At 41.5% G+C, this 21,822-nt stretch overlaps 1 protein-coding gene and 1 long non-coding RNA gene across 6 annotated transcripts in view; one reads left to right on the top strand and one right to left on the bottom strand.

Annotated features, from left to right (window-relative positions):
• Positions 1–66: 66 nt before the first annotated feature.
• LOC112134873 (uncharacterized) lies at positions 67–11,023 on the bottom strand. 2 transcript variants are annotated; one of them, XR_010136490.1, is made up of 3 exons: positions 10,043–11,023; positions 9,415–9,542; positions 67–2,268 (listed from the first exon to the last, which is right to left on the bottom strand). It is a non-coding gene; the product is annotated as an uncharacterized LOC112134873 (long non-coding RNA). The 2 variants fall into 2 exon arrangements; XR_010136489.1 differs by having other exon boundaries at positions 10,673–11,023.
• Positions 11,024–11,431: 408 nt separating this feature from the next.
• Positions 11,432–21,822, top strand: part of DCAF10 (DDB1 and CUL4 associated factor 10) — a 62,238-nt gene continuing 51,847 nt past the window's right edge. For 2 of the 4 annotated variants that reach the window (XM_063714140.1, XM_024251849.3), the window contains exon 1: positions 11,458–12,085. In XM_063714140.1, the coding sequence (XP_063570210.1) occupies positions 11,547–12,085 (539 nt within the window). In that variant the 5' untranslated portion in view covers positions 11,458–11,546. Of the gene's footprint in view, positions 12,086–21,822 lie in introns of all 4 variants that reach the window. The other 2 variants (XM_002819600.6, XM_054519686.2) reach the window with 2 other exon arrangements.

Here is a 21,822-nt window from a genome sequence, read left to right as displayed (position 1 = left end):
TTTACTAGTTTCTAAAATTATAAATGAACTGCATGCTAATTTACATACTGAAATTAACCATAAAAGTCCATGAAAAGTATTGTTAACATCTTTATTCAAATACAGGATTTAATCTAAAAACATAAATGCCCACAGTTATCACTGCACAAATGAGAGACTACTTGCTACAGATATTTTTACACAAGGATCATAACTTCTCAAACAGGATTTATTGTAAAAAGTAAAAGAATACTTTTTTTTTTTTTTGAGATGGAGTCTTGGTCTGTTGCCCAGGCTGGAGTGCAGTGACTTCATCTTGGCTCACTGCAACCTCCGCCTCCCAGGTTCAAGCGATTCTCCTGCCTCAGCCTCCCAAGTAGTTGGGACTACAGGCATGCACCACCACGCCCGGCTAATTTTTGTATTTTTAGTAGAGACGGGGTTTTGCCACATTGGCCAGGCTGGTCTCGAACTCCTGACCTCAGGTGATCCGCCCACCTCGGCCTCCCAAAGTACTGGGATTACAGGCGTGAGCCACCACACCTGGCCCAGAACATACTTTTTTCTTACCAACTACTGTTTTAAATGTATTAGCAATTCCATAAAATATAGTTTCCTCACCATCATTCCCCAAATCTGAACTACATTCTGTTGGCTAGATTCTTATGTGGAATAACATTCAAGTTTGGTCTTGGTGTATCACAATACAGGATTGATTTTAAATACTCAAAATTACATGGTTTTCTGGTTTCCAACAGCTTTGCCATTTATCTGCATTTCTCAAATAAGGAAACATCTTTCTAGTTCATGTTTATTTTCATTTTGTAGTGTGTGTGTGTGCCTGTGTCATGGCACCCTTTGTTAGAGAAGAGCCCCAACCTCCTAGAGAATAGCAAGAAATAACAAGACTCCAATGGAGATGACCAAGAAAGCAGGTTCACCAGCCACAACTCCATTGGTACCAATGTAGATGAGATTCGGTGGATCAGATGAAGAAATTTATTATTCAACACAGCATACAGTAGGAGTACCAGCATGGTAGCACTGGTTGGCCTGTCCTCAAGTCCTATGGAGTAAATGCAATGGGCCCGGACAGTGGTTGCACATGCAGTGGTTTGCACCATGACTGAGGGATCCAGGGCCAAGGGCCTAGCATCTTTTGTAGCAAGTGGCAAACAAACCAGCCTCCTTCCCTGAGGGAGTGAGCTGTGTATGGTAGTTATGCTGTGGTCATCTTAACCTAGTTAAATGCCGATGTGACTAGCTAGAAATGGTTCAGTATTGGGGAAAGTTAGGCCTTGTGTTTGGCATACTTAGCAAGCACATGCAGAGATGCTCAAGGCCACAGCAAACTGCCTTTCCCAATAGAAGTCAAGGCCTGTCACCATCTGACTCTAGTTTATCTTTGCAGTGTCATCTCATGCAATTTTTTTTTTAGCGATCTAAGTTTTTTATCATTCTGGACTATTCATCAAGGCCACTTCAGCTGTTGTATTCTTCCAGCTACTGATTCTCTCCTCTTATCTCCTGCCACACAGCAAGATTCCTGAGCACAGACAATAACTACTCAATAAATGTAAGGATGAAAGGGCCTGAAATTGTGACAACCACATAAGAAAACTGTGTGTCATGATGCTATTAAGGGACTGTATTCATTGAATTCCTTCTATATACAAGGTCCAGGCATAGATGGACCCATGGAAAAGCTTAAGATATCTTCATCAGTCAAGGTCTAATCAGGAGACAAACCATGCTCATTTGAATAAAGACAGTTTAATATATAAGGAATTATTAGCTATAACAGGGTATTGGAATAATGAAGCACTAGCTAATAAGAACTAGAGAGCTTTAAAGAGTATAGCAATAGCAGATATAAGGAACAGCTGCTACTCTAATGCTGTGATAGAGTTCCCAAGGAGGAGCCTCTCGCCTCCAGCCAGGGCCGATTGAGACCCTTTTGAAGAGAGTGTGGCTATGGCTCATTAAATGGCAAGAAGTCATTGGGAATCTTCCAGTGGAACTTTCCATAAATCCCCCTCTAGAATTTTCTGGCACTTTTAGGTTGCTGAGGAAACGTATTCATGGAGAGGGGTCTCCTGGAAGCCTCTGCTATAAAACTGCCCAGTAGGGTGCTAAGGAACACTGCTGGCTGCTGAGTGTTTCTGGCCACCAATCAAAGCAGGAACAGATGCTGGAGAAGCTGCTGTGCTGCAGAAGTGTGCCAGTGAGCACAACTGGACCAGGAAGCAAGACCCATTCCTCCTGAAATGCCTCTTCAGGGCCTTCTACCTATAAAGCATAGAATCACGAAAGAGAACAAAGGAAAAAAAATTTAAGGCTCAGATCCATTTTCTCAGAGCAGTCAGTGAAGGATGAATTTGGACCTGAGAGACAATACATTGATAACTGGCACAAGGTCTCATGAGGTGGTGTATTAGTCCATTTTCATGCTGTTGATAAAGACATACCCAAGACTGGGAAGAAAAAGAGGTTTAATGGACTTACAGTTCCACATGGCAGGGGAGGCCTCACAATCATGGCGGAAGGCAAGGAGGAGCAAGTCATGGATGGTAGCAGGCAAATAGAGAGCTTGTGCAGGGAAACTCCCATTTTTAAAACCATCCGATCTTGTGAGACTTATTCACTATTCTGAGAACAGCACAGGAAAGATCTACCCCACAATTCAATCACCTCCCACCAGGTTCCTCCCATGACACATGGGAATTGTGGGAGTTACAATTCAAGATGAGATTTGTGTGGGGACACGTGTGGGGACACAGCCAAACCATATCAGGTGGTAATATCAAACTCATCAGTAATAGCAATAAGGTAGAGTCTGCCCATTCCCAGATGGCTTCACTGGTGAATTATACCAAACATTTAAATAAGAATCAATACCAGTTATCACAAACTCTTACAAAAAACAGAAGAGGAGGGAACACATCCCAATTCATTTGATGAGGCCAGTATTACCCTGATATCAAAACTAAAGACATCACAGGAAAAGGAAACTATCCTTTTCCTTTATGAGTCAATATCCTTTATGAATACAGACACAGAAATCTTCAACAAAACACTAGCAAACTGAATCCAGCAACATATAGAAAGGACTGTATACTGTGACCAAGTGGAATTAATCCCAAGTATGCAAGGTCTTTTAACATCTGAAATCAACTAATGTATTATGCCATCTCAATAGATGCAGAAAAAGCATTCGAGAATGTCTAACACCCTGTCGTGATTTAAAAACAAAAACAAAACCAAACCTCAATAAATAGGATTAGAAAAGAACCTCCTCCATTTGATAAAAGGCATCTATGAAAAACCCACAGATAACACTTAATAGTGAAAGACTGAAAGCTTTGCACTTAAGATGGGGAATAAGACGAGGAAGTCTGCTCTTGCCATTTCCATTCAACATTGTACTGGGGGTTCTGTCCAGGGTAATTTGGTAAGTAAAAGCAATAAAAGATATCTAGATAGGAAAGGAAAAATTAAAACCATCTATATTTGCATGTGATGTGATCTGGTATATAGAAAATCCTAAGGCACCCACCCACCCACACAAACACACACACACACACACACATACACATACACAAAACCATTAGAACAAACTAACACTAACAAGTTCAGCAAGTTTGCAGGATATACAAAAATTAATTATATTTCTGTACCCTTGAAATGAACAACCCAAAAATAAAACTTGGAAAATAATTCCACTGTATAGCATCAAAGAAAAGAAAATATTTGGGAATTAATTCAACAAAAGAAATGTCAAACTTTTTTTTTTTTTAATTTGTAGAGATGGGAGTCTCACTATGTTGCTCAGTCTGATTTTGAACTTCTGGGCTCAAGCAACCCTCACATTCCGCCTCCCAAAGTGTTGGGATTACAGGCATGAGCCATTGTGCCTGGTCAGAAATGTCAAACTTAAACTCTGAAAAATCACAAAATATTGTGAAAGGAAATTAACAAAGATCTAAATAATTGAAAAGGCACCCCACCCCATTTTCATGGTTCAGATGATTTAATATTATTAATGGGAGGTCATGGGAGGACGACTGCTTGAACCCAGGAGTTCCTGACCACCCTAGGCAACAAAGTGAGACCACATCTCCACAAATAACAATAATTTAAAAAAATATTTCTAAGATAACACTATTCCCAAAATTGAAACACAGATTCAATCCAATTTTTCTCAAAATCCCAACTGCCTTCATTGCAAAAAATGACAAATTGCTCCTAAAGTTTGTATGGAAATTCAAGAGAGTCGGAATAGCCAAAACAATCTTGAAGAAGAACAAAGTTCTTCTTTTGTGAGAACAAAAGAACTTATATTTCTGATTGCAAAACTTACTACAAGGCTACAGTAATCAAGACAATGTTGTATAGGTATAAGGATATAGATTAATGGAATAGAATTAAGATACAGAAATAAACCGTCATCTTCAGCTAAAAGTTGAGAGATGGGAAAAAATATTTTTAAAAAACCCTTCATGCTTACAGTCAGCTGATTTTTTACACAGGTGCCAAGACAATTCAATGGGGAAAGATAATGTTTTCAATACATGGTGTAAGCACAACTGGATATACATATGCAAAAGAATGAAGTTGGATCCCTATCTTAAACTATATAAAAACATTAAATGATTGAAAGGGCTAAATCTCAGAACTAAAATTATAAAACTCTTAGAAGAAAATGCAGAGGCAAATCTTTGTGACCTTGGATTTGACAGTGGTTTCTTAGATATTATACCACCAGAAGCACATTCAGGAAAAAATTGAAAAATCTGACTTTATCAAAATTAGAACAGATAACTCACTGAATAGGAGAAAATATTTAAAAATTATATGTCTGATAAGGGACATGTATCTAGAATATATAAAGAACTTTACTACTCAATAATAAAAAGATAGATGACCCAATTTAAAGGTGGGCCAAGGATCCAAACAGACATTTATTCAAAGAAGATATATGAACAACCAATAAGCATATGAAAAGATACTCACTATCATTAGTCATCTGGGAAATTCAAATTAAATCACAATGAGATATCACTTCACCTCCACTAGGATGGCTACAATCAAAAAGACATTATAACCAGTGTTGTTGTGGATATAGAAATTTCGGAACACTCATCTTGCTGGTAGAATTGTAAAATGGTACAGCCGCTTTGAAAACTAAAAAACAGTTTTGCAGCTTCTTAAAAAGTTAAACATAAAGTTACCATATAACATAGCTATTCCAGCCAGGGGCGTGGTGGCTCATGCCTGTAATCCCAGCACTGTAGAAGGCTGGGCAGGATGATCACTTGAGCCCAAGAGTTTGAGATCAGCCTGAGTAACAGAGACCCCATCTCTGAAAAGAGAAGGGAAGGGAGGGGAAGGGAGGGGAAGAGAGGGGAATGGAGGGGGGAGAAGGAGGAGGGAAGAGAGGGGAGGGGAGGGAAGGGAAGGGAAGGGAGAAAGAAAGAAGGGCAGGCAGACAATTCTACTTCTAGGATATACCCAAGAAAATTGAAAGCTTATGTTTACACAAAAACTTAGACATGAATGTTCATAGCATAATGATTAATAATAGCCAAAAGTATAAATAATGCAAATGTCCAGCAACTGATAAATGAATAAACAAAGCATGTATATCATATAATAGAATATTATTTAAACCTAAAAGGGACTAAATGCTAATATGTGCTACAATGTAAAGTTAATCTAGGAAATATTACACTAAGTAAAAGGCCACATATTGTATTATTCCATTTATATGAAATGCCTTCAAACCATGGAGATAGAAAGTTGATATTTAGTTGCCAGTGGCTGGAGAGACGGGTCAATGAGAGTCATTGTTTCACGGGTACAGAGTTTCAGTTTGGGAAGATGAAAAAGTTCTGGATATGGATGGTGGTGATGGATGCACGACAATGTGAATGTACCTAATATCACTGAACTGTATACCTAAAAATGATTAAAATGGTAAATTTTATGTTTATGTATATTTTACCACAATAAAGAATTATTTTCACAGAAAAAGCAGAGAGAGAGAGAGATGAATTGAATGTGGCAAAATCCTAATAATGGAATCTGGATGATGGGCATATAGTTACTTTTTTAAATACTCTTCTAATTTTGTTTGAAAATTTTTTTATAACTAAAAACATAATATGGAGACAGGCAAAATAGATGTCTTCTTGATGACAATTCAGCCTGATGGAAAAACTTGTTGCAAAACAAATAACAAACACAGCTTTGACCATGCCTTTCTCTTGCCTGAAAGCCCTCTGAGAGCATCGTATCACCTACAGGGAAAAAAGACACTCTGTGACCCTCTCCTCTGCTCACCTTGCCACCTCATGCTGCTTATCCCTGACTTCCATTTTTTGAGCAACACCAAATCCCTTGTAAATTTCCCAAACATGCCCTGATCTGTGCCATTCTTCATGCCATGTATGCACCCTGCTTAACAATCCAGTCTCCCTCCCTCTGCTTAACCTCTCCTTAAAAACTGGCTTGATCACCAGCTCCTCCAGGGAGTATCTTCTGACCCTCTGTTGAACTGTCCCTCATCTGTGTTTCCATAGCTCACTGTCCATAATTTATCATAGCATCAAACACACCAGATTCAAACTACCAAATTTGTGCAAATGCACATACACACTCAGATCCCGAGAACCTAGAAACCGGTATATCAAAGGCATTGTGCGAACTCTGTGAAGGAGTTTCTGTACCAGGGAAAGCTCCACTAACTTTTAAACTTGCTAGGTATTTCTCCAGCTTTATGAACATTTAATGTCAGATATCCCTGCAGAGACCACTTAAAAGTTTACTTGTGCTCTAAGCTGAAAACAGTATACCTGAGGAAAACCAGTAACATGACTTACACCTTAGAAAATATCCACTTTTAGTTTTCACCTAAATAGTGCAGGTAATTTTGAGGCTACAAGGCTTCTGAAAAAGAGCAGTGGATGCCAGGTGCTTGGGAGTAGGGGTTAGAGGGTGGAAATGGGACTTCATGCCTAAGTATACGAAGTTTCAGTTTGAGAAGATGAAAAAATTCCTACCCATTGCCACCCTCCAGTTCCCATCTGAAAAGACAACCACTTTCATCTACAGCTCTTTTCTCTGCTATTTTACCTCAATGTTTAAATATTATTATATTTAACTACACTGATATTGCTTGATTTCTTAATTTTAAGAGAATGTGTTGACTTCCTGACAAGGTAGATGTGGTTTTGGCTCTTCCTATTTCCACACTCATCATCCCTCCCTCTCCACGCTTTGCTAACACACGGCATAGTTACAGCACAATTTCTGGTTAAATCAGAAGCCATTTTTTACAATATTACCAGTGCAAATATTGTTATCTGCCTTGACAGATTGTACGTTTTACGCAATCCTTTATTTTTCATGGAGTTGGTGATTGCCTCATTTCAGTCCATTGCTTGTTATTCTATATACTTTGTTAATTTCTTCCACTACTCTGGCATTGCAGTCTTTTGCCTCACCTTAATAGATTCCAACATTCCATTTCCATTTTTCCTCTGGAGACTTCCCACTCTGTGCTCCTCCCACTTTGGTGGGGGCTGCTCTTCAGGACTGCTGCACAGCTGTCTTTTCATTAATTGTGGTAAAATATGCATAACAAAATTTATCATCTTAACCATTTTTACATGTACATTCAGTACATACATAGTGTTAAGTATATTCATACTGTTGTGCAACCATCCATCTCCAGAACTCTTCTCATCTTGCAAAACTGAAATTCTGTACCCATGAAACAATACCTCCCCATCCCCACCTTACCCTAGTCCTCGGCATCCACCATTCTTCTTTCTGTCTCTGTGAATCTGACGACTCTAGGTACTGCATAGAAGTGGAAACATACAGTATATATATCCTTTTGTGACTGGCTGATTTCACTTGGCATAATGTTCTCAAGGTTCATACATGTTGTAGCATGCATCATATTTCCCTCCCTTTTTGTACACCTGTCTTTTATACCGTCCTGCACTGCTCTCCTTCTTAGATCCACTTAGATCACTTTTATTCCACTTTCTTGCTTTACCTGTCCATTTTGCTAGAGGTCCATAACCTCCGGTATCTTCTTAAATAAAGAGAATATGAGGCTGGGCACAGTGGCTCATGCCTGTAGAACAGAGTGACTGTCTTTTCTCAAAGATCTACTGATGGCCACACAAGGCATCTCCTTGCTGTGTTAGGTATATCGTCCTACGTCCTATTTCTTGTGGCATCATTGAGCCCACAGCAGGCCTCATTTTGAACTTCCACATGTGGCATTTTTTGAAAAATCTGTAGCTGTGGCAATACTGAGCTTGCATTTCCTCATAGTTGCCAAGTTATGGCTGCCCCCAGTAAAGGGAAATTTAGAGACAATGCTTGCAAAGCTCCTACCAATAAGCCTGGTGAAGCACTTACTCAACAAATGGAAGTTGTTCTTTTTCATGGGATTACAGTTATTCAAAGGTTCAGAATTTAAAAGTGTTCAGAATAAAAGGGGAGCCAGACCTGATATTTGTAGATTGGCTTGGATTTGGAGGTTTTTAAAAAATACTATTGAGTTGCCATCCTTGGCAAGGAGCTTGTATGTACAGCGATAGCTGTAGATCCAAGCCAATCTACAAATGTGTGTGTAGCACCTGGTTATGAGCATGGAACCTGGAGCTAGATTGCCTGGATTTGAATCCTGGCTTTACCACTCTCAGGCTGACTTTTCTTTTTTGTGTCTGTGTTTTCTCATCTCTAAAATGGGGATAATAATCGTGCCAACATACCTTGAGTTTTGAGTTAATATATATGAACCAGCTTAGCATAATATTAGGCACATACTAAACATTATATGAACGTTTGCTTATTATTTTTCAATAAGCTTACATGATAGGATCACTTTACTCAGCATAATACTAGGCATATACTAAACATTATATGAATGTTTGCTTTTTATTTTTCAATAAGCTTATATAATAGGATCACTTTACTCCTTGAGTACATTGTTTTCTTTGGGCTACAGAAGGCTCCCTGGTTGAAAGGACACATTTGTTTTCTTGGTTGTCATTCCAATTCTTTTTTTTTATTTTTGAGATGGGGTCTCACTCTGTTGCTCAGGCTGAAGTGCAGTGGGGTGATCATAGCTCATTGTAACCTTGAACTCCTGGGCTCAAGGGATCCTCCTGGCTCAGCCTTCCGAGCAGCTAGGACTACAAGCATGCATCACCACACCGGAATGATTTTGTTATTTTTTCATAGAGAGACAGAGTATCATGATGTTGCCCAGGCTGGTCTCAAACTCCTTGCCCTCAAAAGATCTTCCTGCCGCTTGAGCTTGGGAGGTTGAGGCTGCAGGGAGCCACAACTGTATTACTATACTCCATCCTGGTCAACAGAGTGAGACCCTGAAAAAAAAAAAGATCCTCCTACCTTGGCCTCCCGAAGCACTGAGATTACAGGTGTGAGCCACTGTGCCTGGCCCTTGATTCTTCTTGTCAGTGCATAAGTCCTGGTTCAGGTATTGTGAAATCAAGTGATCATCCCACAGGAAACTGAAACTGAAATTGAGCAACCATCATTCTGGTACCTCAGGGACTCTGCAGGAAGACCCTAGGGGGACTCTGCCAAGAACAAGTCTAACCTGTTCTGAGTCTGTCTCTTTTTATGTATCTGTATCTCCTCCTACCATCAACCTTCTTTCTCACCCTCTACCCCAAGTCTGTTCTCTCATGGCTGCTGCTTTCTCATGATTTCTCTTACTCCTTTGGTTTGCTCAGGACTCCAGTGGCCTCACTCTGCCTTATGACTTTTCAATCCCAACCACCATGGCCAACTGCCTCACTTCTGATTTCCCAATTCAAATTCCCAAGAGCATGAGTCTGTATGGGCAAAGACTTTTGGTCTGGCAGCCTCCTGGACCAGTGGCTAATCTATAGCCTGGTTACTCAAATAGTTGTCCTACCCTGGCTAGTAGGCAAGGAAAGCTAGGTAACAGCTACAAAATTTGACAGCCTAGGACTTCTAGGATGGGTTCAGTAGAATATACGTGCTGACATACACATGAAGAGTGTGAACGCCAGGCAAGTAGGCTGCTACAGTAGATTGGACCCATCCAGGGGGTCTCCAGAGAAGTAGAACCAATAGGAGATATAGATATAAGAGAACATTTAGTATGGGAATTGGTTCATATCATTGTAGAGGAGTCCCATGATCTGCAGTCTGCAAGCTGGAGAACCAGGAAATCTGGTGGTGTAATTCAGTCCAAGTCTGAAGGTGTGAGAATCAGAGGAGCTAATGGTATAACTCCCGGTCCAAGACTGAAGGCCTGAAAACTGACGATGAGTCCCCAAGACCAAAACCCGCAGAACCGAGTTTTGATGTCTAAGTACCAACTTAAGAGAAAGTAAAATCACCCTTCTGCCTTTTTGTTCCTTTTCAGTCTTTAATGAATAGGATGATGCCTGTCCACAATGGTGAGGGCAGATCTTCTATTGATTGAAATGCTAATCTGTCCTGGAAACACCCTCACAGGCACACACAGAAATAATGTCTTTCCAGGCTATCTGGGCATCTGTTAGTCCAGTCAAGTTGACCCAGAAAAGTAACTATCACCTATTTGCCATCTTTCATTTAAGCCCAGATACACAGACTGGCTATCTCAGCCATTCCTTGGGTAGCACATCCAAACCTGTTTCCTCTCAGTCTCTCCTTTGCCTTGTGACAAACAGGTTTTGGAAGAAGTTGCCTGTGGTCACCCCGAACTTGTTGCGCCTTTAACAGTTGGGCATGCTGGCCAGGCGCGGTGGCTCATGCCTGTAATCCCAGCACTTCGGGAGGCCGAGGAGGGTGGATCACGAGGTTCAAGACCAGCCAGGCCAAGATGGTGAAACCCTATCTCTACTAAAAAATACAAAAAATTAGCCGGGCGTGGTGGTGGGCGCCTGTAATCCCAGCTGCTCGGGAGGCTGGGGCAGAGAATTGCTTGAATCCGGGAGACGGAGGTTGCAGTGAGCCGAGATCGCGCCACTGCACTCCAGCCTGGGCAACAGAGCGAGACTCCATCTCAAAGAAAAAAAAAAAAAAAAAAAAAAGAGTGGCATGTCACCTATTCTGTGTGGCCTGCACGTAATGCACTAATTCTTAATCCCTCACTGATCCCAGTGTAAAGTGGAGACACCACACATACTCAGCCTCACAGGACTGACTGGTCAGGCCACTCATCCCCAGGCACGCGGCCACCGGTCACTGACAACTACAGACCGACTCTCTGCCACCCAGATCAGGTGCCCAGATGCTAACGCCCCATATAGCCCAGCCCCCGGCATCCTCAGTCGCTCATACGGGTAACTACTCCCTCCCTACCTCGGTTCCCGGGGCTGTGGCGCCCCAAGCCCGGCGGTGTCTCAGCTTTCCCGGTCCCCGGTGGACGGTGGCCGAGGGGCGGCGCGTGTTTCCAGCCGGTGGGGTTAGGCCGTTGCACGCCGGAAGTGGCAGCTGAACGGGGGCACTGAGGTGTCGGCCGGCGGGGCAGTGGCCCGGAGCGGGGGGCGGGGGCGTTGGTCATGTTTCCCTTTGGGCCCCATAGCCCTGGAGGGGACGGATCGGCCGGAGCCGGGGCTGAGGAGCCGGTGCCCCACGAGGGGCAGGCAGCAGCCACCAGGCCGCCCTCGCCGCTACATCCCGGGGCTGATGCGACCCATCCCCCTCCACCCTCCCGGAGCCCTCGCCGCCCCGGCGCCCCATCGCTGTCCCCGGCCCCGCGCTCCGGAGAGCTAGGGCTGCCCGGAGCTCCGGAGTCCTCAGCTGCCTCCGCCCCGGGAGAGCCGTCACCCCCCTCCCCTCCGCGCCGGCGGCCCGGGCCAGACTGCAAGGCCGACAGCCGGGGCCGACACGGCCTCGGCGCGGGCCTGGTCGGCCCTGGCGCCAGGCTGTTCGGGTGGCTGAAAGAGCGCAGCCTGGGCCGAGGGCTGTTCGTAGACCCGGCGCGGGACAATTTTCGCACCATGACTAGCCTCTACGGTTCCATCCACCCCGCGGACTCGGTGTACCTCAGCACCCGCACCCACGGCGCCGTCTTCAACCTCGAGTACTCGCCCGACGGGTAAGCGCGGCCCCTCGGAGGGCGGGCGCCCGCCTCCGCCCGGCTCAGCTGCCAGCGGACGGCCGTCCTGGGCTCGCTCCCCCTGCCCGGGCCGAGGTTAGCGAGGCCGTTTGGGGCCGCTGGCCTTCGTGCCTCCTGGCACTTTCTGAAGCGCATTCTCGCCCTTGGAACCCCCAGCCCAGCTTTTTGAGGCAGGCAGGCGGGGCCCCACTTGCTCGCCTTCAGGACTTGGGCTCTGTGAAAGAGAAATGCCCGAAGCCACACAGCGGACCTGTCAGAGCCAGCCCACAGCTAGGGCTTTCTGGTACACAGTAGGTGCTCAGTAAATACATTTTGAATAAATGCCCACTTTCTCCCCATCATCCTAGGCTCGCGTTTTCCTACCTAAACCTGTGTCGGGGTAGGAAGGCTGTAGATTCGTTGCACTCTATACCTGAACTTGCCATGATGGCGCAAATGCGTTCCTTTGCTCAAGGAAGATACAGTACTAAGACACTGTAGAGACGTGGCTCTCATGATTTGGGTCATTTGTGAAGTCCCCAGACTAGACTACAGCCTTTTTCTTGGCTGATTAAATATTTATTGTATGGCTTTGCTTTAAAGGGAACTTTCCAAAATCGTATCTATTTAAAACTTTGTCTTGTCAGTACACAAGTCCGCCATCAAAAGAAAAAATTTGCACAGTTCCACCATGAGGTGACATAGTTAATCTAATTCTTACCCCATCAAAACCTCTCGGTTGCTAGTTGTTTACTCAGTTGTTTATTCATTCATTTTCTCATTCGGCGTATATTTGTCGAGCACTTGCTATGTTCCAAATGCAGGAGTAACCGTGCTGAGCAAAACAGCTAATGGCACTGTGTTCACTGAGCCTGGGACTTAATGGTTCAACTAGATAGTAGATAGCCTTACTAAATAATGCATAAAATATATTTGTTAATTGAGATAAAGTCTTGAAGGAGCCTGTTATGGACACTGTGTTCACGGATTCCCTGAGGAAGTGGCACCTAAATGAAAATAAAAATGAGTAGGAAATAAATTAGTCAAGATAGGGTTGGGAAAGGGATAGAAGTATTTCAGATGGAGATGATTGGTATGTCAAAGGTCGTAGAAGGGCAGCATGTCATGTTACAGAAGGTGAAAAAAAATAGGTTTACAAAGCAAAAAATTTTACTGAAGAAAGACCTGAAGTTGCTAAGGAAGGAGCAAAGGAATAGAAGCAGGAGTTACTGTGAGCAAGTAGACTCTATTCTATTTCAGTGATGGAAGTGCTTCCTAATCACACGTGGTGCTGGGGTCTCTGGGGTCTCAACAGCAATTGGTTGGAGCATGTAGCAGTGGATGCACACCTGAATAAGGTGGAAAACTGATGAGAGGAGAAACTATTTTGCTGAAACTTATTCATGGAACCTCGCAGCCAAGCCCTATTCCTAAAGTTTCCCTCAAAACACGAACAGTCTGTCCTCAAATATTCAGTTTCTCTCTTCATATCCCGGCCCCTCTCCTCCCAACCTCCTACCGATACTTTCAGGAATTCAGAAGCAGCTATTTCTACTTTTTGGATGTGGGATTTTAGGTGGGAGTATAATGAGAAGAACAGATTTTAGAGCTGTTAGAATAAGGGATATATTGCTTAGTTTTTGTTTGAATCTAGAATGTATTTTCTCATAACAGTTTTGTAAAAGGTGGTTAGGAACTCTTGCACTTAATTCAATAATTTTAAATTACACAATTAACACATACGCTCATTGTGTAAAACCTAGGCAATAAATGAGCAAAAAAATACCTAAACATCGCTTATGATCCCAGAGATTAAATGGATATCTAAGGAAATTTTTACTTTGTGTATGTTTATTTTAATATAAACATGGAATCACTGTTTTGGAGCTTGTTTTTTTTCTTACAGTATATTGTGAACTGCTTATGTTAATAAATATATTTCTACAACATTAACATTTTTCATTAGTTTAAATAAAACCTCTTTGAACAAATCTTTTGTATTTATATCTTTAGGATAAATCCCTAGAATGAGTTATTGTTATGAAGATTTTTATACCTATTGTTAAATTGCCCTCTGCAAAGATCATACTAATTCTCATTACTATATTCTGATTCCTACATTCTAGACACATGCCTCTCTCCTCATACCCTTGGCAACACTGCATACTGCCATTCTTTTTCATGTTTATCAGGGTGATGAGTGAAAATACTTCAGTGTTTTAATTTTTCAGTCTTCTTACTTCATCTAGTATGCCCTACATTTGTGTAGGACTTAAAGTAATTTTACAGATAGATGACATATCTGTGTTAAATGAGATAATTTCTCATATCTTTCAGTTAAATATGAGTTAAATCAGCTTACCAGATAGCATAACCACTGTCACCCTCAAGGACTTCTCAATACAGAGACGGAGGGGGTGACACAGAATGTAAAAATTAAAATTATGAATTTAATAGAGACCAGAATATAAGGAATTTGGCAATAAAAAAAGATAAATGGATTAGGAGGTATTTTCTAAAGAATTCAAAAAATGTTTTAAGTGATAGAAACATTGTCAAAACAAGTGTATCACCTTCTAAAATGACATTTTGAAAAAGTAAAATTGATAATGTTAATAAATGATAGTATGTCAGACCCTGTCAGACTGTCCTCCGTGAGAACACATTAGGCACAGCTATAGAAATAATTCACATATTGGAAAATAGAAGCAAAGAAACTAACTAGAATACAGACCTGGAAAACACAGAGATTGAAAATATGAAAAGGAGATTTAGTAACACAGAGCAGAGAGAGAAAAAGCATACCATATAGTTAGCCAGAGTTCCTAAAGAAAATAGTCCCAGTTTCTTCAGGAACTCTGGCTAAGTATATGGTACGCTTATACCATATACGCATATCATATGGTATAAGGGGGACTATTTGAAGACATAATAGCTGAGAACTTTCCAGAATTGAAGAAAGGCACCAAGCCATGATTTAAGAAGCCCAACAAACCCAAGCAAGAATTCTTTCTAGACATATTGTAGTGAAACTGTGGGACAACAAATATAAAATCTTAAAAGATAGAGGAAAAAGGGGCCGGGTGCGGTGGCTCACGCCTGTAATCCCAGCACTTTGGGAGGCTGAGGTGGGTGGATCACCTGAGGTCGGGAGTTTGAGACCAGCCTGACCAACATGGAGAAACCCTGTCTCTACTAAAAATACAAAACTAGCTGAGCGTGGTGGTGCATGCCTGTAATCCTAGCTACTCAGGAGGCTGAGGCAGGAGAATCGCTTGAACCTGGGAGGTAGAGGTTGCAGTGAGCCAAGACCATACCACTGCACTCCAGCCTGGGCAACAAGAGCAAAACTCCGTTTAAAAAAAAAAAAGTAGAGAAAAAAGGCCTCAAAAGAGCAACTATGACAGTGATAGCCAATTAGTCTTCAACAATAATATAAATTTAGAGACAGTGGTAATTATTTTCAATATGCTAAGAAAAAAACCTCAGTTTAGATTTATACCCAACAAACATAGGTTCTTTGTCCTTGCCAAGAACAAAGATGAAATGAATACATATTCAGACAAGGAAAGCTGAGTAAGTTTGCCAGCAGACCTCCAATAAAGGAATTCTAAGTTCAGAGAGAAGGAAATTATTTTCAAACGGAAGGTCTGAGAAGCTAGAAGGAATGAAGAACAAAAAGTGTTAAATATGTATGTACCTGTTAATCTGATAATGTCTTTTGGGATTAATAGAGATGGAACAAAAATAGAAGACAATAATAGCATATAAATTATGGAGTGAGGCTGGGTGTGGTGGCTTATGCCTATAATCCCAGCACTTTGGGAGGCCGAGGCGGTCGGATCACTTGAGGTCAGGAGTGTGAGACCAGCCTGGCCAACCTGATGAAACCCTGTCTCTACTAAAAATACAAAAAAATTAGCCTGGTGTGGTGGCATACACTTGTAATCTCAGCTACTTGGGAGGCTGAGGCAGGAAAATCACTTGAACCTGGGAGGCAGAGGTTGCAGTGAGCGGAGATCACATCACTGCACTCCAGCCTGGGTGACAGAGTGAGACTCCATCTCAAAGTAAAATAAAAATAAATGATAAGGTGATATTCTAAGTTTTTATGTTTTTGGGGGGATAATTATGTATGTTAACTTTAGGCTTTAATAGGTATTTAAAATTTTCAAGGAGCCAAAAGACAAGAAAGATTATAATTTCCAGACTAGTACAAGAAAAAGTACAGAATGAGAAAAAAATTCCAAAAGAAGGCAAGAAAGGAAAAGAAAAAAAGACGATATAATAAATAAAAAGCACAAAGAATAGCTGAAAATAAATCCAAACATTACTAGTTGCAATAACTATAAGGTACTAAATATTCCAATTAAAAGACAAAGAGTAGCTTGGCGCAGTGGCTCATGCCTACAATCCCAGCATTTTGGGAAGCCAAGGCAGGTGGATCACTTGAGCCCAGGAGTTTGAGACCAGCCTGGGCAACATAGGGAGACCCTGTCTCTACAAAAAGTACAAAAATTAGCTGGTTGTGGTGACGTGCCCCTTTGTCCCAGCTACTGAGGTGGCTGAGGCAGGAGGACCATTTGAGCTCAGAAGGTGGAGGCTGCAGTGAGCCAGGATTGTGCCACTGCACTCCAGCCTGGGCAACAGAGACCCTGTCTTGCAAAAAATAAAATTAAATGAAAAAATAAATAAAAGAACAGTACCTCTGAAAATCTTACTCTTAATGGCATTTGTAGACTACATTCAGGCCTGCTATTCAGCTGATGCTGGTTCAGCCATACTAGTTGTTAAAATATTGATATATCCATAGTGGTTGGACAGTTACTGCCCCAAGCCTGTTAAGTGTCATCTTCATGCTTCATCACCTTCCTTGGGACTTCCTATAGTGACCAATTCTATAGCAACTAAAGAGTTAAGAACTAGGACAGCAAGAGACTGTCAGCAAACATCTCACTGGAGAACTACAGGGCAGCAGCCATTCTAATTACTCCTCACCCATGCCTGGCACCCTCCAACACACAAAAAAATCCATAGGCCCAGTGACTGTCTGGCTTCCCTAAGAGTAGGGCTGCCCGCCTTTCTCATGTCACTCTCACGTGGCCCCTCTGGGAACTGCAGCCCCGGGAGATCCAGAAAGAAGAGCAGTCAAATGAGAGTAATAGTATTGTACTACCGCAGGTACCATCAAAATATATTCATTCTCTTGGCACAGTATACACTCCCATGGCAGGATAGAATCTACAGCAGATGATCGAGGCCTGTGGGGACGGTTTATGGATGAATGACTTCTGGGATGCACATCCTTAGTTTTATCATTCTTGTTTAATTTCCCCATTATTTAGATAGGATAAGTGTGCCAACACCCAATGAATACCTGCCTACAGTAGGCATTAATGACACTCATGTTATAAATGAAAATGACTACCAAAATACATCTTTTTCTGTCTACCAGACACATATAGTTGGGGGAATTAAGAAGCAGAAAGTGTATTAAATGAAGGTTCTGTACCGTGGTGTATGCTGTTAACTGCTGTGTTACATTACCTCTCACCTGGACTGAGGGATTAGGTTTAATATAATTAAGTATATCAATAAATTATTTTTGTGACTTAGTTATTAATATATTTAAACAAATATTGAATATATGAAACTAACAGCAAGCACTTGAAGGGCTAAAAACACTTTTAAATATACTTATTGTTACTTCAGCAAAAGCCAAAAAGAGGATTCAGCTCCCATGAACGATTCTGTTGATGTTAAGAGTGATTTCTTTTTTTTAGGCCAGGTATGGCAGCTCATGCCTATAATCCTAGCACTTTAGGAGGTTGAAGGTGGAGGATTGCTTGAGCTCGAGTTCAAGACCAGCTGGGGCAACATAGGGAGACGTTGTCTCTATAAAAAATTTTAAAAAGAGTGATTTTTTTTTTAACGTATCATGACTACAAGTTACTTAATGACTATACATTTAATGTGGACATTCTTAGAAGGGCTTTATCTAGTTTCCTGTGTCAATTCATGGTTCAGACAAGGGCATCTGTGTCAAATAAAAGTTTGTGGCTACAATTTCCAAAAATTAATAAATGATTGAAAATTACTAGAATGTTTTAATGAACAATTTGAGCTACAATGGTTATCACCTAGTGAGCATTTTTATAATCTATATAGGTTAATTTATTTAGAAAATGTTTTTAAATTTTATGTTAATTTATATTACCACTGAATTTTCTTTTTTTTCTTTTTTTTTTTTTGAGACACAGTTTCATTCTTGTTGTCCAGGCTGGACTGCAATGGTGCGATCTTGCCTCACTGCAACCTCCAGCTCCTGGGTTCAAGCAATTCTCCTGCCTCAGCCTCCCAAGTAGCTGGGATTACAGGCATGCGCCACCACGCTCAGCTAATTTTGTATTTTTAGTAGAGATGGGGTTTCACCATGTTGGTCAGGCTGGTCTTGAACTCCTGACCTCAGGTGATCCACCCACCTCAGCCTCCCAAAGAGCTGGGATTATAAGTGTGAACCACTGTGCCTGGCCTGAATTTTTAACCTCTTTGAATATCACACTTAACTGTATGTAACAGCCGCTTCATCCTTATATTTTTCAAACACACGAGGAACATTTATAAAATTTTCACATATTATATATAATATATATATAATATATATTCACATAAAATATATATTATATTTATATTATATATTATATAAAATATATATTTATATAATATATATTTTATATTTTTATATTTAAAATATATAAATTTAAATTTTATATTTTATATATTTTATATTTTTGGAAGTCAAGAGACAAGTATAATTAAAAAGATAACCAGAGGCCTGGCAGAGTGGGTCACACTTGTAATCCCAGCACTTTGGAAGACTGAGGTGGGAGGATCTGGCAGGAGTTCAAGACCAGCCTGGGCAAGGAAGAGAGACTGTCTACAAAAATTTAAAAATTAGCCTGGTGTGGTGGCATGTGCCTGTGGTCCTAGCTACCCAGGAAGGTGAGGCAGGAGGACTGCTTGAGCTTCAGAGTTTGAGGTTGCCACTGCATTCTAGCCTGGGTGACAGAATGAGACTCTGTCTCAAAGAAAAAAAAAAGAGATAACTAGAAAAGTCTCATACATTTTCAAAAAGAATTGATAAATTCATGGGTCAAAGGGGAAATTATAATGGAAATTAGAAATGTTCAGAACTAAATGGTAATGAAATCATATGTCTCAAAACTTGTGGGATACAAGTAAAGCTGTACTTAGTAGGAAAATTATAGTCTTTAATAAACTGATAAGGAAAATTAATGAGCTAAGTACTCATCTCATGAAAGAGAATAGCAAAGTTATCTGCAAATAATAGGAAAATCAATCTAAAGAGAGCAGAAGGAAATATAGTAACAAAAAAAAAAAAGGTAGAAATTAGTGAAATTTTAAAAACCATCAGAAATACTGAATAGGGACAAAGTTTTGTCTTTGAAAACACTTATAAAAATGAAAAACATTCATGGTACTAAGAAAATGCACAGACAATTTTCAGAATAAAAAGGGGGACATAGGTTGGCACGGTGGCTCACACCTGTAATCCTAGCACTTTGGGAGGCTGAGGCGGGTGGATCACCTGAGGTCAGGAGTTCGAGACCAGCCTGGCTAACATGGCGAAGCCCTGATTCTACTCAAAATACAAAAATTAGCCAGGCGTGGTGGTGGGTGCCTATAATCCCAGCTACTCCGGAGGCTGAGGCAGGAGAATCGCTTGAACCCGAGGGGCGGAGGTTGCAGTGAGCCAAGACTGTGCCACTTCACTCCAGCCTGGGCAAAAGAGCGAAACTCTGTCTCAAATTAAAAAAATAAAAGGGTGGGGGGTGGTGGCGGGGCGGCCGTGCGCGATAGCTCAAGCCTGTAATCCCAGCACTTTGGGAGGCCAAGGCGGCTGGATCACCTGAGGTCAGGAGTTTGAGACCAGCCTGGCTAACATGGTGAAACCCCATCTCTACTAAAAATACAAAAAAGTAGCTGGGTGTGGTGGCAAACGCCTGTAATCCCAGCCACTCAGGAGGCTGAGGCAGGAGAATCGCTTGAACCTGGGAGGCGGAAGTTGCAGTGAGCGGAGATTGCACCACTGCACTCCAGCCTAGGCAACGAGAGCGAAACTCCGTCTTAAAAAAAAAAAAAAAAGTTGGGGGGGACAATTTTACATGCAAGAGGTAGATGGTTTGGACCAAACCTCCAACTGAGAATAATCAGAAAAGCTAGAGAAATATTAAATATTTAATGTAAGATATAGAAAGCTTATGTTTGAGGGGATTAGAGCATTATCAGGGCAATGAAGAAATTGCAGGGTCAAGTTCTAAAAAATAGGAAAGCCAGTGATGCGAGCCCGATTTGAACTCACTTCTCTGAGAGGCATCTGTCAATCTCAAAAGCAGCAGCAGCAATGAGGCTGAATGGTATTTCTTTCTTTCGTTTTTTTTTTTTTTTTTTTTGAGACGGAGTTTCATTCACTCTTGTTGCCCAGGCTGGAGTGCAATGGCGCGATCTTGGCTCATTGCAACCTCTGCCTCCCGGGTTCAAGCGATTCTCCTGCCTCAGCCTCCGGATTAGCTAGGATTATAGGCGCCCGCCAGAACGCCCGGCTAATTTTTGTATTTTTAGTAGAGACGGGCTTTCTCCATGTTGGTCAGGCTGGTCTCAACCTCCCGACCTCAGGTTATCTGTCCGCCTCGGCCTCCCAAAGTGCTGGGATTACAGGCATGAGCCACTGCGCCTGGCCTCTGAATGGTATTTCTAATGGACTCATGGGTGGGATAGATGAGATTACAAGAATTGCAATTTAGGATCCGCAATTTAGGTTTGGGATTGAAACTCCCCTCACCCAATATACCCTAGGACTAAAGATGAATCCAGAATAGACAATACTCATGGGGACTAAAGGTCAGCTTGAAATAATCTCATTCCCTACATAGATTAAGAAGACCTCAGATTGCCGGCACCTCTACTCTAGCTTACTTGCCATAATTAAATATGAATCTTCTATGGAAGAAGAAAATATGCAGCTGAGTGCCGTGGCTTACACCTTTAATCCGAGTTCTTTGGGAGGCTGAGGAGGGAAGACTGATTGAGGCTGGGAGTTGGAGACCAGTCTGAGCAACATAGCGAGACATCCCATATCTGCAAAAAATTTAAAAATTAGCTGGGCAAGGTGGTGTGTACCTGCCATCCTAGCTACTCTGGAGGCTGAGGTGGGAGGATTGTTTAAGCCCAGGCGTTTGAGGTTACAGTGAGCTATAATCACACCACTACACTTCAACCTGGGTGACCAAGCAAGACCCTGTCTCTAAAGTTTTTTAAAAAGATAATATATCATCCAGTGCTTTAAATTATCCCTATAATTTTTGTATACAGTGACGAGCACTAGTACAAAGAGATTCGTTGTCTGAAAAACCAAGAAAATCAGCAAACAATAGAAATAGACCCACAGGAGATCTGACATTAAAACTATTTAATATGTTCAAGGAATTATAAGATGGAGAAATTTAGCAGAGAACTAGAAGCTAAAAAAAGAAAACCTTAGAACTAAAAAGTACAGTAACTGATAAAAACTCACTGGATGATTTAACAGCAAATTGGACACAGCTGAAGGATTTGTGAGCTTGAGAATAGATGAGAAAAAAATATACAGAATAAAGCTCAGATTTACCAAAATGGGACATAGAGATTAAGATATGTCATAAGATACAGGGAAAAGA

Source organism: Pongo abelii, chromosome 13 (genome assembly GCF_028885655.2).
Source record: "Pongo abelii isolate AG06213 chromosome 13, NHGRI_mPonAbe1-v2.0_pri, whole genome shotgun sequence".
NCBI classification, from domain to species: Eukaryota; Metazoa; Chordata; class Mammalia; order Primates; family Hominidae; genus Pongo; species Pongo abelii.
Note: the sequence above shows the minus strand (reverse complement) of the source record. Positions and strands in the feature narration are given on the sequence as shown.